General features: G+C 37.5%; 1 protein-coding gene across 2 annotated transcripts in view; it reads left to right on the plus strand.

Annotated features, from left to right (window-relative positions):
- RPS6KA5 (ribosomal protein S6 kinase A5) overlaps positions 1–18,752 on the plus strand; it is a 181,435-nt gene that overhangs the window by 59,083 nt on the left and 103,600 nt on the right. For both annotated transcript variants that reach the window (XM_082647796.1, XM_082647797.1), the window contains exon 2: positions 2,486–2,557. In XM_082647796.1, the coding sequence (XP_082503922.1) occupies positions 2,486–2,557 (72 nt within the window). The remainder of the gene's footprint in view (positions 1–2,485; positions 2,558–18,752) is intronic.

Consider the following 18,752-nt stretch of genomic DNA (forward strand, 5'->3'; position numbering starts at 1 on the left):
GTACTTGTTGGGATTAATCGTTTGGTTTTCCAGAAGGAGCCCATAATAGAGGACTCCCTTCCAATCCCACCATATACACAACATCACCTTCTTTGGATGAAGACCGGCCTTTGGTGTGGTTTGTGGTGGTTCATTTCGCTTGCCCCACGATCTCTTCCGTTCCACATTATTATACAGTATCCACTTTTCATTACCCATCACAATTGTTTTAAAAACGGAACGTTTTCATTACATTTAAGTAGAGAATCACATGCGGAAATACGGTCAAGAAGGTTTTTTTCACTTAACTTATGTGGAACCCAAACATCAAAGCGATGAATATAACCAAGCTGGTGCAAATGATTTTCAGTGCTCAGTTTGGATATTTTGAGTATGTTGGCTATCTCCCACATGCTATAATGTTGACTGTTCTCAGTCAATGTCTCAATTTGATCCTTACCAATTTCAACTGCTCTACCCAACCGTGGAGCATCATCCAGCGAGAAATCTCCAGCGCGAAACTTCACAAACAACTTTTGACACGTTTGACCATTCACAGCACCTTTTCCATACACTGCACAAATCCTTTTTGTGTGTTTCAGTTGCGTTTTTACCTTTCTTGAAATAATAAAGCATAATATGCTGAAAATGTTGCTTTTTTCTTCCATCTTCAGTATTAAAATGGCTACACAAATATTCACCAATTTTAATGTCTTTTTTTAAATGCACGCTGATATGACAGCTGTCACATACAATCTGACAAAACTGTTTTGAATGAAGTTAAAGACAACTAAGTGCTACTAGAGCCATCTTGCGGAAAAAAACGAACAAACCTCTCGGCCAACCCAATAAAAATACATTTCAAAGTAAATTGTAGACACCAGTATGCTTTGAGGGTAGGAATTTCTATTATCCCCATTTTACACTACAGGGATATGAAACACAGAGAAATTAAGTAATTTGTTCAAGGTCACAGAGCTTTTAAGTGGTAGAACTAGGATTTGGACCAAGCCTTTCTTAATCATGTCTTTCTTATCACAGAATGCTGGTTCACACAATATGAATAGGTTATTTCCATAAAAAGTAATTCGTGGTCCAATAAATTTGCAAATATAAGTATCGCAATCTTGAAGATCCACATGCATATTTTTATGGGGCAGGATCTGTGAGGTTCAGTGTTAAAGAAACTTGTTAAACCTTGTTTAAGCTATTTCCAAATTTATTCAACCGGAGCACTCTTTCCCCACCTTCCCCCCAAACATAACACCTATTAACATTTCATAGGATAGGATCAGAATTCATTGGAGTATGCTCTTGAAAATGCTCATTTATAAGGTATCCTAATTTTGTTTATTTACTACAGAATATGTCTTTGAAGAGTTTATATTTTTAAACATAGTCCTAGAATTTTAGAGCTGGCAGAGATCTTAGAATTCACTGAGACCAGTGCTTTCACCTCAAAGATGAGGGAACTGAGATGCAGGGTGGTCAGATAATCAGTTCAGGCTACATCATGTTCAAGTGCTTGGTGACAGAAATGGGAGTGGAGTCCAGCCTAGAGCCTGGGAATGGCATTTATAATCAGTAAATATTTGTTTGAATAAATGAATGCATCTTCTAAATCTGTCCAGTTTTCTCTCTACTACATATCTATCTACATGTTAGAATTTGTGTTCATTTTCAGATTATCTGGTCAGTAGAGAGTCTTTATTTATTTATTTATTTATTTATTTATTTATTTATTTATTTATTTATTTGCGGTACGCGGGCCTCTCACTGTTATGGCCTCAGCCTCTCCGCGACATGTGGGATCTTCCCGGACCGGGGCACGAACCCGTGTCCCTTGCATCGGCAGGCAGACTCTCAACCACTGTGCCACCAGGGAAGCCCCGAGAGTCTTTATTTTTAAAGACTTTAGACTTTTAGACTTTTAGAGAGTCTTTATTTTAATAAAGTAGAGCACTTTATTTTTATGTTAACCTTTGATACAAATGTTATATAGTTACTAAATTCTAAAAAAAGTTTTATTGTGGGACTTCCCTGGTGGCCCAGTGGGTAAGACTCTGCGCTGCCCATGCAGGGGGCACGGGTTCCATCCCTGGTCAGGGAACGAGATCCTGCATGCATGCCGCAACTAAGAGTTTGCATGCCGCAACTAAGAAGTCTGCATACCACAACTAAGAGTCCACATGCTGCAATGAAGATCCCGCGTGCTGCAACTAAGACCCGGTGCAGCCCCCCCAAAAAAAGTTTTTTTAAAAAACCCCACAAAAACAAATCAGTAATTAAAAAAATTTTTTTAAATAAAAAACGTTTTATCATAATATGTAACATACAGAAAATTACACAGAACATAGCTGTACATTTTAACGAATAATTATAAAGTGAATCCTGGTTTAACCATCCAACTCAAGAAATAAAACACTGCTGGTACCTCAGAAGCCCCTGTGGGCCCCCTCCTATTGCTGATCCCCTTAATTATTTATTTTTTCTCTTTCTTTTTTAGCTAATTTAACAGGACATGCAGAGAAGGTGGGGATTGAAAATTTCGAGCTCCTAAAGGTCCTAGGAACTGGAGGTAAGTCTTAATTCTTTTTTTTCTTTTTTTCAGGAAAAAAAAGTACTTGATATCCTTATGACAAAGGATTGATATCCCCAATACAGAAATCAGTTAATCTTTAAAAAGCATAAGGAATCCAATAGGAGAACTAAGAATGTGAACAAAGCATTCATAGAAGAAATACAAAAGGCAAAATTTAAAGGAATTGGTAAAGAAATACAAAAAAGGAGTTGGTAAGGATCAAGAAAAACCAATCTCTCTTACCCTGCTGTTGTGAATGTAAATTAATTCAGTTTTTACACGGGACACAATATTTTTAAAAAACCACTAACATTTATGGAAAGCTTGTTACTTGCCAAGTACTCTGTGAAGTGCTTTATACTGATTGATTCAGTCAATCCTCCCTCAACTTTATTGATAGTCCATGCTCATCATTTTTAATAATGAAAAATTCAAGACTCTTTGGAAACCTAATGGCATGAATTTGGTTAAATGAACATGCATCTATATGTTCTGTTATCTGTACAATAGGATTGAAATGATCTGTATTTACTAACATTTTTGAAAGATCTCCATAATGTAATAAATTTGAGAAAAGATTATAGAAGAGAATGTACAATATACCATTTCCATAGTATAAAAATTGTGTGAATAAATGTCTACATGTAAATATATAGAAAAATCTCTGATCTGTGCACCAAAATGATAACAGTGTGGCTGTCCCTGGGTGGTGAGATGTTAGATGATCTTGACATTCTGCTTTATACTTCCTTGTGCCCTCTCAATTTTTGCTATCACTGTTCTCGCTGCTCTGAAGTCAGGAACTCATGGGCATATGACTTGTGCAGGTGCAGAGATCCCTGCACTAGAAGAGCCTCATGTTTGGTTTAATGCTCTGCTTTCACTGTTCTGAAATTCTAAATAATTCATGAACAAGGCACCCCACATTTTCATTTTGCATTGAGCCTGCCAATTATGTGGCTGGTCTTGTCAGCATATAAATTTGTCTAATCAGAATCCCAGAAAGAGCCAATAGAGTGGGGAGAAGTCCTATCCAAAGAGATAATAGCTGAGAATTTTCTAGGATTGATTAAGCATATAAATTTGCAGATCTAGGAAACAGAAAATCCCAAGCAGACAAGTATAAAGAAATTATTACCTAGATACATCAGAGAAACTGATGAACATCAGAGACAGAGAAATACCCTAAAAACAACCAGAGAGAAAAGGCATATTTATAGAGGAATAATGAGTAGATTAACAAATGATTTTTCAACAGCAAGCATGAATGCCATAGGATAGTGGAAGAATATCTACAAAATGCCCAGAAAAAATAACTGTCAATTTAGAATTGCAAACACAGCAAAACTGTTTTCCAAAAGTGAGGGCAAAATAGACATTTTCAGACACACAAAAGCTAGTGTGTTTTCCACCAGTACATCCTCACTAAAAGAATTTCTAAAGGATATAATTTTAGGGAGAAGGAAAGTGATCTCAGGAGAGATTCTAGGATGAAAAAAGTGTTGGTGAATAAAGAAGATCTAAACAATATTGACTGTGTAAAACCATAGTCGAAATGTCTAATTTGTGGGGTTAAAAAAAGAAAATTGAAATATTGGACAAAAATAGCACATAATTTGGGCGTTGATAGGAATTTAGTGGTCTGAGGTAGTGTTCCTCAAATTTTAACATGCACGTGAATCTTGAAATGTGTAAAAGACCAAATTGATTGAAAAAAGAATAGAAAACCTGAATAGTCCTGTAATTCTTTTTTTAATTAATTAATTATTTTTTGGCTGTGTTGGGTCTTCGTTGCTGCGTGCTGCCTTTTCTCTGGTTGTGGCGAGCGGGGGTTACCCTTCATTGCGCTGTGTGGGCTTCTCATTGCAGTGGCTTCTCTTGTTGTGGACCATGGACTCTAGGCACGCGGGCTTCAGTAATTGCAGCACATGGGCTCAGTAGTTGTGGCTCGCGGGCTCAGTAGTTGTGGCTCACAGGCTCTTGAGCACAGGCTCAGTAGTTGTGGTGCACGGGCTTGGTTGCTCCACGGCATGTGGGATCTTCCTGGACTAGGGCTCAAACCCGTGTCCCCTGCACTAGCAGGCAGATTCTTAACCATTGTGCCACCAGGGAAGCCCAGTCCTATAATTCTTAAAGAAATTGGTCAGTAAGTAAAAATCTTCCTGCTAGGAAAACACTTGGTACAGTTTCAAAAATGAATTTTGCCAAACATTCAAGGCATAGATAATTCTAATCTTCCACAAATTCTTTCAGAGGACAGAAAAAGTGGAATTATTTCTTCCAACTCATTGTATAAGGCTAGTATAACCTTGATTCCAAAAACACACAGAGTATGAGGAAGAAAAATTACAGGTCAGTTAAAAATTCTTTTAATTAAAAAACATTTTAAATTTAATATCAGATTTATAAGACGAACCTTGTATGTGTTTTCTTTCAACATATATAACACTTTGTCTCATTATTTACCTCAACTTTTTGAGTGGCTCTATCATAGGCAGATCTTTAAGATAATTCTGCAAAGGTGAGAAAAGAGTTTACCAGTAATGCTTTACTTGCATTTTCATTTCATGCTTCTTCCTGTAACTGGTCTCTTGTTAGCCATGGATATTGCTTTTCCTTTTCGTCAGCTGACAGTTTCTTGCTCTTATGAGAAGATGGACTAACTAAGAAGTGTCATTGTAGGTGTTTCTGTATTTAAAATCACAGTTTTGATGACTAAATGGAGTAGGTGGAAACTTTTATTATGAATATAATAAAATCTCAATTTTTATTCAAAAATTTCAGTTTCATTACCTTTTTAAGCTAATTTTTTCCAGAACTACTTAGGATAATAGAAAAGCCTCATCAGATGTCTTTATGTGTCATGTCAGGCTTTCTTTGGAAGTGAAACTGAGAACTCTTCTGATGATTTAAGTTTTATGTATTTTGAACCAGAAAAAATGCTATTCATCCAATATCTTGAAGACTTTGTAGAATATTGGAAAATGAAAGATTTACTTTTTGATCTCATACTTAAATACATGTAATATTCATGAAAAAATCTCTTTTACTCAGAGTATTGATTTATATCTTTTCAGCTATCTTGTTTCTTTTGATCTATTGCTAATCTTGTTAATTAGTTTCCTGAGCTAGAAACTTGGAAATAATTTTTGATCCTTCTCTATTTTGACTTTTTTTCTTGTTTCTCACAAAATCCTATAATTTTTCTTTCAAAATGACCCTTGGATTTACCTTTTCTGTTCTTAGTGCCATGGCTCATATTACCTTATATATGGATTGTTGTTAAGGTTTTCAAAATTGGTCTTTTTGCAAGTTCTCTCTTCCATTTTATGCATTTTATACATATTCTGTTATAAATAATATGCAGCCTCATTAAAATTCAACATTATCATGCTATTCTCCTGTTTCAGAACTTATAGTGCTTTCTTCCTAGTTATTATTCAAGTCCAAATTCTTGCCTTACTTTCAGGCTTAGCTATGTATTTTTTCTCCAGTTACCCCAATATTCCACCTACTTACTAGTCTGGTTGATTTTCTTTTACTCCCCTATAATAATGTGTACTTTCCCATCCTCTGAGGCCCTGCCTTATCTTGTTCCCCTACCTTAGTTCTCCTTCTCTTTTCCACCTATCCGAATCGTTCTGAATTGCTTCATTCTCTGAATTGTGGCACTGAAAGTCCTTGGTAGAGAAATGGCAGTGAGTGGTTCTCTGAATCTTCCTTCACATCTGCTATATTTTTCCTCTAGATTGTGAACTCTTAAGATCATCCTTATATATGTTTCCAACCCTATTTCCCTCCTCCCTCCCCATAGCCCGTAACAGTATGAAGTATAATAATAGTCTAACAAGTATATAATTCATGCTTTTGTCTCTAGTGTTGTTCTTGAGGTTGATACTCCCAAATTCAGGAAGTATCTTTGGTTCATCTTTTAGAATTATTTTGTTTCATGATGAAATTTTGTTGCTTGTGGGAGTAATGATTCTTTCTAATTTCTCTCCTTTTCTGCTGCCTTCCTTTAACGATTTTGCTTTCTTTGAGACATCTGTCTAAGTAGAGAAGAAAGTCTTTAAATGTACCCATTGTGTGCATTACTCGTAATTCTGATGCTTAATGAAGTGGAACATGTATTCTCTTTGAATTTTCTTTATTCATCATACTAGATCTGTACTTCAGAGATTTTTTGTCATTATGGCAAAAAAGATAAATTTTGTCCTGTAACTGTAAAGGGTGCAGCTGAGTTGATTTTTCTCTTCTAATTTTGGTGCATTCATAGTTGTGACGTACTTGGATATCAAGGATGACTTAGAAGACTCAGGTTTGAATCTTGACATCATCATTGCCTACTGGTGTTCCTTGGGTAAATCGCATGAACTCTGTGAGCCTAAGTGCCTATTGGCCTAAGTTAATAGTACCTATCTCACAATGTTGTGAAAATATCAATGAGATAATGAATATGAATTGCCAATTGCTAAGTAACCATCAGTTGCGGTTATTTATTCAACAGGGAACTCCACTTTAAAGCTGCACCCTAAATTAGAAAAACAAAATTATTTAGGACTTATTAAGGATAGATTATTAGTTCTTTCTTTTCTTTTTTTTTTTTTTTTTTTTTGCGGTACGCGGACCTCTCACTCTTGTGGCCTCTCCCGTTGCGGAGCACAGGCTCCGGACGCACAGGCTCAGCGGCCATGGCTCACGGGCCCAGCCGCTCCGCGGCATGTGGGATCTTCCCGGACCGGGGCGTGAACCCGCGTCCCCTGCATCGGCAGGTGGACTGTCAACCACTGCGCCACCAGGGAAACCCTATTAGTTCTTTCATGTAGTCACTTTGTTAGCATATCTGGGAGAAATTTCAACTAAAGTTATATTTCTAATAATAAAAATCTAACAAATATTTCATAAGTGATGTTAGTTGAAATTTTATTAGCATTTCTAAAAAGTGGATTTGTATATTACCTTCAAAATAACATGTCAAATGAAGACTGTGTTTCTTTCTTTGTTTTCTTCTCTTAACTACTCAAACATTTTAGGTTCTGAACAACCTTTTGTATGTTAGGTTAACAGTCGTATGCTAAAATATGCATAAAATGAGTAATAAAACATTTAGATTGCCTGACATATGGTAAATGCGATATAAATTTTACCTATTTATATATCTGAAAGGGAAAGAAGGCCACCTTCTAAAAGAGCTAGTATAATGCATTACCAATGTCTCAGATTAGCTTGATACATAAGTGATAGTCATTTCTTAACAAATATTTTATTGTAAAGCCTAAAATATGTCCAGCAATAAATAGGGACATGCAACTACCAAAAGATCTTCCGGATTTCAGGCTGTTCCTTCCTAATCTGTTCTCCATACTACAACCAGAGTGATCTTTCTTAAGTATAAGTTTGATCATGTCACTTCTCTATTTAAAACCTTTCACTTCATTCCCATTGCTCTTGGGATTCATTCATTCACATGTTTTATTAAGAGGCAAGTACTGTTTGGGTGCTGAGGAAAGAGTGGTGAGCATTTAAAAAAAGGATATATTACATACAAACTTGAAAATTGAATAATATGGCCTTCATTTAATGTTTATTTCTGGGTTTATGAAATCTTCAAATGAGTGCTGGCAGAGTAGAGAGATTCAAAAGGCCTTGCCTCCCATAATGTCTATTGAGCAGCAACCATTTGTGTTTTCCTCAGTCCCTGGTGCCCTCGTAAGAAGGTTACTTTTTCTTTATCCTGTGGATTTTTATTTTTTTGTTTTTATTTTTGGCTGGGGATCGGGGGATGGTCATGTAATCAGCGGGAGATGCTGCAAGCTGTTCTGTGGAAATACTATCCAGTAGGAGAGATTATTATTGGGTTGTTTACCCCAGCCTAAGTGCCATCCTTGAAATGTTAACTCTGATAGATCTTTGCTCCTTGGTCCCAGAATCTGTGAAAATCATCCCCAACAAGACAGCCTTTTAAAATATGTACGTATGTATTTTTTTACCTCAGACTTTTCAGAAACGTAGCTTATTTGTTAAATAAGACACGTTTCTTTTTCTGGGTAATTTGCCACTAGATGGTGCTAGGAATTGCACTAGGCAACTTAAAGACACAGCTACTTTTTGGCCATATGATCAAAGGGAAAAAAACTTTGGTTGAGGCATATCAGGACTGTTTTAAACAGTATTATGACTTAGTCATCGTTTGTCATTTAATTCGCTTAGGTGTTTGGAAAGTATCCCTATTAAAATAGTACTTTTAAAAGCCTGTATTCACTAAATTGTCAAAATTGTCATTCAAAAAAGTTTATAATTTTGCATCTGTGTGTACCCACTATACCTTCTGCTTCAGTGTAAGCCTGTAGTGTTTAAGGAAATCTTAGAGGTCAAATGTTTGTGATGTTTTACACCACAATCAGAAGGTGATTCCATTTGAACATGTTGGTTGACACTGTCTCCCTAGTATAAGTACAATTTGACTTATTCCTGATGCTGTTGTAGGTCACATTTGCTAGAAGCAGAGCCTGGGACAAGGATTTGGGCACACTTGATTTATTGCAGGAATGCTTTCAGGAGAGAGTGAGGGGAGTAGCAAGGACAGAGGAAGAGCCTAAGCAGCACGTGGTCTAAGCTGGGGTTTCGGTTCAGCCTGAGCCCTGGGAAGTTTTGGAGCAAGAGTGAGGAGGCATGCCTTTTGTACTCAAATAGCTTGTTGGTTGAGATATAAACAGAATGATTATGAATGTGCTTCTTGGTCCTTATTTCCTTGTTTTCCCGTATTTTCCTTTTAGTAAGGTCCTCTGGTAATCACATTCCATGGGTAGTCAATTCAAGTCTAGACCTCACAGTGGGACATGGTTCCTTTTGTGTCTTTTTCTTCTTTCCTGATGGACCAGAATCTCCGGTTTTCAAGTCATCTGGGACCAGGGATAAGAAATGCCATATGGATTACGTGGGTCATCCATGTGGAGATAGTCAGGAGTCGGCCGCGGCCACATACATACATGCAGTTATTAGCTGGACTAATGCATGTACTGTCTTAGTGCTTTCTCCGAAATTAAAAAGTGCTGATCTAGAAGATATTATACAATTAGTCTGTAATTATTCAAGCTAATACAGTATGCATAAATGGAATCCATAGATAATCATTCCTGTAACTATTTTTTATTTTCAACCTTCTCACATATTAAGTCCTTTTTTTAGATGCTAACACCATCCGTGAGAAAATGCACTGGTTTTGTGGTCCTAATTTCAGCTGCGCAACCGTTTTTGACCATTCAAAGTAATTAAGAAAATGAGTCAAATGGCCCTGGTTAGTTTAAGAACTTAAACTGGATTACTTCTAGAATCCTGGCACTTTTATTAAGTCTCTTCCAGATCCTTGGTGTTATATATCTTCTAGAGAGGATATAACTGTTTATACCTAAAACAAATGGCCTACCTCAGTCTCTTTCATAAAAATTACCACCTATGATTTCATGTGCTTTTACTGTGTCTCTTGTTTGCCTTTAGCATCTGTGTATTTAATCAAGCATGTTTTGGGTTCACAGCTTTTCCTTGTATGTTAGAAGAATAGTCTGTTTTAATCAGTCTACCTTTCTTAATCTTAGACATTTTGTTTTTATGATGTTACAAATCTTGGCAACAGGGGCTAACTTTAAAAATGGTTGTATTAAATGGCTCAAATTCTGTTTTTATTTTACTTTATTTATTTATTAAAATTTTTTTTAACATCTTTATTGGAGTATAATTGCTTTACAATGTTGTGTTAGTTGCTGCTGTGTAGCAGAGTGAATCAGCTATATGTATACATATATCCCCATATCTCCTCCCTCTTGCGTCTCCCTCCCACCCTCCCTATCCTACCCCTCTAGGTGGACACAAAGCACCGAGCTGATCTCCCTGTGTTCTGTGGCTGCTTCCCACTAGCTATCTATTTTACATTTGGTATTGTATATGTGTCCATAACACTCTCTCACTTTTTATTTTAAAATTATGTTGAAATACTTAGTTTTGTAGTTATGTGGAGTTTTTTTTAGTATTTGGAATTTAGTGTGCAATTAAGATATCTATTCTATAAAAGAATTTAGGAATCAGTGCTTCTGTTTGATAAATATGTAAAATCAAGTGCATTTTACTTTCAACATTTAAAATTTGCCAACTTTCAAAAAGAGATTTAAGGGCGTTTTCAAAGATAGAAAAAAGATAAGCAATCAAAAAAAAAGAGAGAAAACAAAAACAGATGAAAACAGAGCAAAAGCAAAGATAATAGGAAAGTGAAATAGATGTTATAGACATCTGGGCTGACATAGTCACTGCAATTGAGTCCTGAATTTAACCCTGAGTTTACTAGGAGGTAGGTATAAAGGGAAAGTTCTTTGGCCTACATAATTTGTATTTTTTTTAAAAAGGAAAGGCATATAAATTCATCTAGAGCAGTAGCTTTCAAGCTTTTTTGACTATTACCCATAGGACAAAATAGGTACATTTTTGTATTGCTTTTCAGTATGTGTATTTATGTATGTGTATAGACGTGCAGTCACATACACACACTTTTTTTCCTGTAGTGTTTGTTATCTGCCAGGCCCTCCTCTGGATCCTTATATTAATTTATTTAATCCCCAAACTGTATGATGTTAAGAACTATTACTGTCCCTAATGAGGAAATTGAGACACAGTTGTGTTTCCTGTTCTGCCCAGGGTTACAGTACAGTTACTAAATAGCATATCTAGGGTTCGAAGCCAGGCAGTCAGGCACCAGAGTCTATGTTCTTAGCCATTGTTCTGTACTGCCGTCTTTTTTTCCTCTCTCATGTGCTTAGACTTGTTTACATTCACTTATACCTACACGTGTGTGTGTATAAAGGGGGGGCAGAAGTTTCATGAAACACGTTTAGTATATTCAGTTCTTTTTTAGTATTTTAGTTTCCAAATGCTGGTTGGACCCACTAAATTGATATTATCATCCACTAATGGGTCACAGCCCACGGTTTGAAAAAAAACTGGTCTAGAGAGACTTTTAACAAGTGCTGAAGTTATCAAATGGCTCCTTTATTGTGGTCAGTAAATAAGATCATGAGACTAGCATCTTTGATAAAGGATATGAAGATATTATTGAAAAAAACATAATTTTATGGTATATAGTCTCTTTAAAAAGTGGCACACAGAAGATTAAACCTCAATTCACTAAAGTGTGTGTCTGAATAGAACTTATCTACTACTTTGGTCCAAGTGAGGTGATTTCTGTCCATCTGTCTTAACACAGGGTAGATTTTAGAGAATTACTGGGATGGACAGTAATGTTTCTTTTCAGCTCTGAGGTCTAATTTATCAGATATTTCAGATGAGTCTTTAGAAGTACCAGATTATGGTCAGTCAGGTTTCACCATTGAACCCCTTGAGTGTTTGCTTTTTGTGTACTGTTTGTGCTGTGGTAATATTGAAATGAAGCTGCTCTTCTGAGAACCCTTTCAGTGATGGTGGTTTTCCTGGGGCTTGACATATACTGCCCTGGCATTACTTACCATGTATGTTTGGCTGGCCTATTAACAAGGGTACCAATTTCCAAGGGCAGGACAAGTGAAATGTAGAGTTCCAAGAGAGTATTTCTTGTTTGGTTCCATTTCTGACCCTGCTGACTTGGGGTGAATGAAGTTCTACAGGGAAAGATGAGGGGAAGGCAGGTGAATTGATTGTCAGTGTTCATGTCACATGTGGAAAGGTAAAAATCTTTCCTCAAATTAAATTATCTATGAGAGAGGGATGTGGCCAGGCACTGTAATCAGTTCTTATGTAGTTGTGGCAGGTTACAAAGCAGTGGCCAGATACAGATGTCACCATGTTAAGATATTTTCCTTTTCTACAGTGGTGGCAGCTAAGTTTCCTGAGCTCACTTTCACCAGGGAGTGTTGTCAGGAATCATATTTAATACCCAAATTAAAGGTGATTACTTCATGAAAGCCCATTGTTCCTTCTCCAAAGGGAAAGAGTGGGTGAGCTATATAGCTCTGTACTGCAGATTTGCACTGTTAATTTCTTTTCTTAAAGACCCATCTTCAACTTTAGATCAGAATTGTCAACTGAGAAGAGGGTATTTGGCTATATGCTACAGAGCTCTTTCTTTGTTTGCTATCTTCTTTATTTTTTTATGCGTTCAACATTATTTGAGTTTCTACAGTGTGCCAACTCTAGAATTTGCTAATGATACAAAGTGAGTAAAACTGGACATAGTCCCTGGTTTTGTGGAATTTACAGTCCTGTGGAAGCTACACAATGAGGCAATCACACAAGTAAATGAAAACTCATGTTTCTGACAATTTCTATGACAGGGTGTTATGAGAGTATAAAATTAGAGGAACTGTGCTAGTCTGAGAAGTCAGGAAAGGCTGTATGTCTGAAGGAGTGAGAAAATGAGATGGTGAGAGGTGGAGAGAGGTAGGTAGAAGCCAGATAATTTAGGTTATATTAAGGATTCTCTTTATCTTAAGAGTAATGGGAAATCAAGTATTTTGAGCGAGAAGGGTTATATTTTTATCAACAATTTAGATGACAACACAAAAGGTATGTTTACCAGATTGAGGATGAAAACAAGCTGAGAGGCAGAGCTAGTATGGTTGGTGGTCAAGTCACTCTTTAACAAGATTCTGATTTAACAAGTCAGACAGAGAAAGGGAAATATCGTATAATATTGCTTATATGCGGAATCTAAAAAGAAATGATACAGATGAACTTATTTACAAAACAGAAACAGACTCACAGACTTAGAAAACGAACTTATGGTTACCAGGGGAAGGGTTGGGGGAAGGGGTAGTTAGGGGGTTTGGGATTAAGATGTACACACTGCTATACTTAAAATGGATAACCAACAAGGACCTACTGTATAGCACAGAGAACTCTGCTCAATATTATGTAACAACCTAAATGGGAAAAGAATTTGAAAAAGAATAGCTACATGTATATGTATAACTGAATGACTTTGCTGTACACCTGAAACAACTGTTAATCAACTCTACCCCAATATAAAAGAAAAAGTTAAAGAAAAAAGATTCCCTTATTCTGGAAGGGTGAGAGAGGGATGAATTCCAGCACCACTGAATATGATCCTTTAGGTAGTGGAGTCTGTCACATATGACATGACTGGTACTTGTGGCTAATCAGAAAAAGTTGGTTAAACTGGAATATCATTTTAAAAGGATATATAAATATGTACTTTGGACATACTACTTTTCACTTAAAATATATAAATGTATATTCACTTTGCGTGTAGGCACAAGACTCTGAGAGTAAGTTCTTAAATAACGGTTTGTTTTGCATAAACCGCACTTGTAATGCATCATCTAAAATTAAGTTTCCAATTCCTTAAAATGGAGTGAGAACCAGACACATTTGAAGTGATCTGGATACAGAATCCTTTTAGATTTCCACAATTTTTTCCCCTAGCCTTTTATAGTTGTTTTACCCACACCTAATTTTTCAGCAGTTCTTTTTTCTTAAGCGTCTTGCCTTTATGTAGTTCTTTCAAAGCTTTTAACCTCATTTTTCTCTTTTCTTTCACATTTACATTTCAGTGGCTTATGTAATCTATAGTTAAATTATATAAGAATAATGTATACAACAGGCACACACAAGTAAGGCAACGAGTATCAGTGACTGGTGTGAAGCAGACAGCCGAACGGCGTGGGGACAGCAGTCAGTGCACGTGTGAACTGGTTATAGGCATCAGGGTGCAGTGCAGTGTTTTACAACCGGAAGGGGAGTGCCAGTTAGTGTTGGGAGTTGTCTAAGTGGAAGTCGCAAGAGAGTTTCTGCCATACTTTTTTTAAAGCAGTAGTTTGAGTACAGTAATTTACGCTACAAGGTTGGATTGAACACAAAGTGTGGCATGGCTGGTTAAGCAGAGTGTACAATGTATAGAATTGTAAGCAGCATTAATACAAGTTTGAGTGACAGAAAACAGTGCTCGCAGTGGTGGAGCATTTGGACCTCAATGGGAGCAGCGTGTCCTGGATAAGCACTCTACCGAAGGAATTAATCCAGAGGCCTTCTAGTTCTTAACCCTTTTCTCCAGAATAATGCATGTAAACATAGACAGATTTTCCTTGCTTTTAATTATATGGCATTGTAAATCGATTGCTTTTATAGACAGACTGTAAGAATACTTTTTTAACAAATTGATCTCATCATTTTCATGCCAAGATAAAGGCTACTTCCTAAAATTTTTTTAATGAATTCAGACTTTACAAATAAAGTGAAAAAAATCAGTTTAATTATGCTCAAAATAAGTTTAAGCAGGAAGGCTGCTTTTTGTTTAGCTTGAAAAAGTAGTTGATATCGTGCAGTGGCTTATGATGTGGCAGCATGAATGTCATCTTGTTTTAAAACCATCAGTCCATTTTAATTTTTCTGTTATGACAGCACGTGCTTAAAAACCTGATTCATAATGATCATTGTGGCCAATGGAATAAGAGTCACACCTGTGGAAAAGCAAACTGAGACCTAGTCCAAGGGAACTAGACATTTCCCCTTGACACTGCGTTTAGTTCATTTTACATGATTTCCTTTATCATCAAACCATTGAGACCATTGGCCACATTGTGCTGTGTCAGGTAGACTAGGATTCTAAATCCACATTTCAGTTTAAACAGAAATGACCTTTGTAAGGTATCTGTAGTTTGCCCCCCAACCTATGGAATTCTTCCTCCAGCTTTGGAAAAGTTTACGTGGTTGTCTGGATCCAGTCCTCTCTTTGAAACGGCTGCTATAACCTGCAGCTGTAAGAGCACACAGGTTATTGGTAACATCCAGAACAGTGTCTGTTGGGCCCTGAATTGAAAGATTTACCTCATTCATATGGTCGTAGGTGTCTGTCAAGTTAAGTCAGGAATTAATCCTTCTTGTCATTTATTTTTAGAGTTTACTTTCCCTCAATCTGTTAAGTAGAACTTCTACCTCAAGTCCCATCAAGCGCTGCTAGCCTTGTCCTCTGGGAAACCAGTGAACTCCACGCCCTCTTCTGCTCACATTTCTTGACAGAGTATCTTGGAAAGGCCCTGGCTCTGGAGAAATTGATAAGATCAGAGCAGTACACACAGCTTCTGTGAAGACTGCTGGGAGCGCGTCTGAAGTCATTGCGTGTTGAGCTATGCTGAAGCCTGAAGCTTAGTCTCTTTACCTAAGCAGCAAATCCCAGCTGTGTTGCTAAACATCCATTTTAGGGGCTCCATCTGAGCAGGAAGTACTACTGTTTACCTTTTTCGGCCAAAAGAGTTTCCACCATTGGTAGCTTTTGCAGTTTCCAAAAGATGCTTTCAAAATAGGAATTCTTTAACAACATCAGCACACAGTGAACGAAAGCCAGGAGTTGGCTTCACAACAAGGTAGTCATTCATCTCATTACAGACTAAAAGGAAATAATATTGCCACCAAGTTCAGTTGCAGTGGCCCCTCTTAAAATAGTGGAAAACATGTAGGCGGTTCTGGACTGGATGGCACTCCTCAACAGAAGGACTCCTTCACTTTCTCCCTCTGTACTAATCTGCAAACCAGCTCAATCAGAGAAGGTGGCTTCTTCAGGGTCTCTCCAGCAGTGAATGTGTTTTCTTCCCCTTTTGCAATGTGATAAGCAGCCTTATGGGTGCTTCAAAAAACGCTGTTTGGAGGCAAACTCTGTTTCATTAAGCAGCCTACTTGTAAGTAAGATCCTGTTTATCTGAAATATCTGTTGCTTGGAACATTGTGAGGCACTCCTTGAAGTTTATTGTCGTAAGCATCTATTGGCATGTACCATGTGATAGAAGTACCATAGCTTTAATTAATCATGGAAATTATAAAAGTAAAATCAAAAGATTTGTGAGCTTCATCATACTTTTTCCCCCGACATTTTACTGATAGATAAAAATAATGGTAAAGGCAGGATATGTAGTCTTTAGCTCATATTATTGGAAAACTTCTGGATATCATCACGTGGCAGGAGGATGACTGTTTATTATTTGACTGTACAGTGTATAACGTGGCATTAAGGATGATTTTATATTATTTGCCCACATACATTAGCGTCCTTTGCTACCTTACATTTATTTGGAGTGATATATGACGTTTTTAAGGTAATAGGAAAGAAATCAAAGAAAAAATATTTACAAACTCACAGAACACATATAGGGCACCTCCTAGTGGTACAAAGTCTTAAAGTCATTTGCTTTTAGATTGGTTTAGGGAATAATAACATTTTGCTTGGATGAGATGGGAGAATAGTATTTTTAAATATTTTACAAATTATCTTAGAAAAGAAGAGTAATATTATTTTTTGTAAGTCCAGAAGGTATAGAAGGGATAACGGATGAATATTGTAGAAAGGCCTGTTCCCACTCAAGGTAAGGCGTGTTTTTTGAATATTTAGATCACCCCATCAATAAAATGGGCGACTTTATGAAACCTCCTCTACTTGGAAGTAGTAGTACTGTGTCTTTTCCACCATTAGAACACCTAACCTGTATTGTGACTTCTTTTTAATGTCTGGTTCCTAATTTCTTTGCCTGTGAGGTCATTCACTTTAGGAAGGCAGCTAGCTGGAGTACTACTCAGAGTGTGGGCTCAGGAGTCAGGCCACATGGGCAAGTATGGCCTTGGGCAAGGGACCCAGTTCCTTTACGCTCCAGTTTCTTCATCTGTAAAGTGGAGGTCATCCTCACCTCCTCGTAGGGATGTGAGAAGAATCAAATGAAGTAATCCAACTCTAAAGTGCCTGACAGGTACTCAGCTGTTAGATGCTAACACCCTGTGGTCCATCTGCCACATTGGTCAGCACCTGGACTGAAAGACACACGTGAGCACTGGGAAGAAGCTCATAGCCATCTTTCCATGACGTTGTAGAAAGATTTTCTTTGTTGGAGAAGATAGATGGATAACATAATTTCTAAGGACCACAGCACTCTGGAGATAGGAATCTCAGAACAGGAATCTAGAGCAGGTGCCGTGTGTGTAGGGAACACAAAAGCCCCGTACTTACAGAGGACTTGACTTTCTTCTGGGTTTATATAGTGCCTTATTCCATGGAAGGTATAGTACTCTGCTTTAGAATATTCTCTAGCTTCATTTCACTGCTTTTGAATAGATTAACTTTTTTCATTTGTATACTTTAGGTTAATTTGTTAGGTTCTAAAAGCTGTCATTTTCTTTTTTGGTTCACTTCTGCCTTACTAAACTCTCAATCTATAATTGTTTTATTTACACAAACCTTTTATGAACTTTTTACTGTATCCCAGAATGTGTTCAGCATGTTTACGGTGTTGGTTTTATTAAAATCCAGAACATCCGATTTCTAGTACCGAAGAAGAATCTCTCTTATTTGAAGAAAAAATTCATTTATGGTTAAGCGTGTGGTCCCTGGAATCACACTGCTTTCATCTGAATCAGCTCTGTCACTTTTTACCCAAGTCTTCTGGCCGCTTCCTTAAGTATTCTGAATCTGCTTCCTCATCTGCAGAATGGAATTACTGAAAGTACCAACTTCACTGGCTGTTCTGAGGAGTGAGTGAATCACTGTGTGGAGTATATTTAGCACAGAGACTGCATCGCCAAGTCCTTGAGGAATGTTGTTTCTCTCCCTCCTCAGGAGCACCACCGCCGTTCTTTGTCTGTTGTACATCTTGGGTCGGCACTCATTTACTTCCTGAAGTACTAAACCAAATAACAGCCAAGATACAAGAGCCCTTCCCTTAAAGCTCTCTTGGTCTAGTGGCTGGATTAGAATAGGATTTTGTGCTAAATACTGTCGAGGTGTGGGCGGGGTCTATGGAAGCACCAGACTGGGTCAGAACTCAGACCAACTCCAGAATGGTCTGATGAATGCACTTAACTTCAAAAGTGGGACTGGGCTCAACCATCCCAGGAGGTGTTTGCATTTTGAGAAGAGAAGAGCCTTTATACCTCGTAGGGATGAATTGGGGGCCTACCCCTTCCCTCTCAGGGTTTCTGCCTGCCTTCCCCTTCCTCCTTCGTCCCACCTCTTCGTGCCCTCTTCCCACTTCCCTAGGGAAATAAACGCGGATACCTGCTCTGGGCACAGTATCCATGTGGCCCCAATGCCTCACCTAGGGTAGTGGCACTCCACACAGGATTTGCCCAACTGAGCCCTCACTTAGGGAGAATGTGGCGAGGTTGACCCACTAACCTGTGAATTACTGCCCAGAGATGTAAAGGGGCTTCTGTT

Source organism: Grampus griseus (genome assembly GCF_964374135.1).
Source record: "Grampus griseus genome assembly, chromosome: 2".
Lineage (NCBI taxonomy): Eukaryota > Metazoa > Chordata > Mammalia > Artiodactyla > Delphinidae > Grampus > Grampus griseus.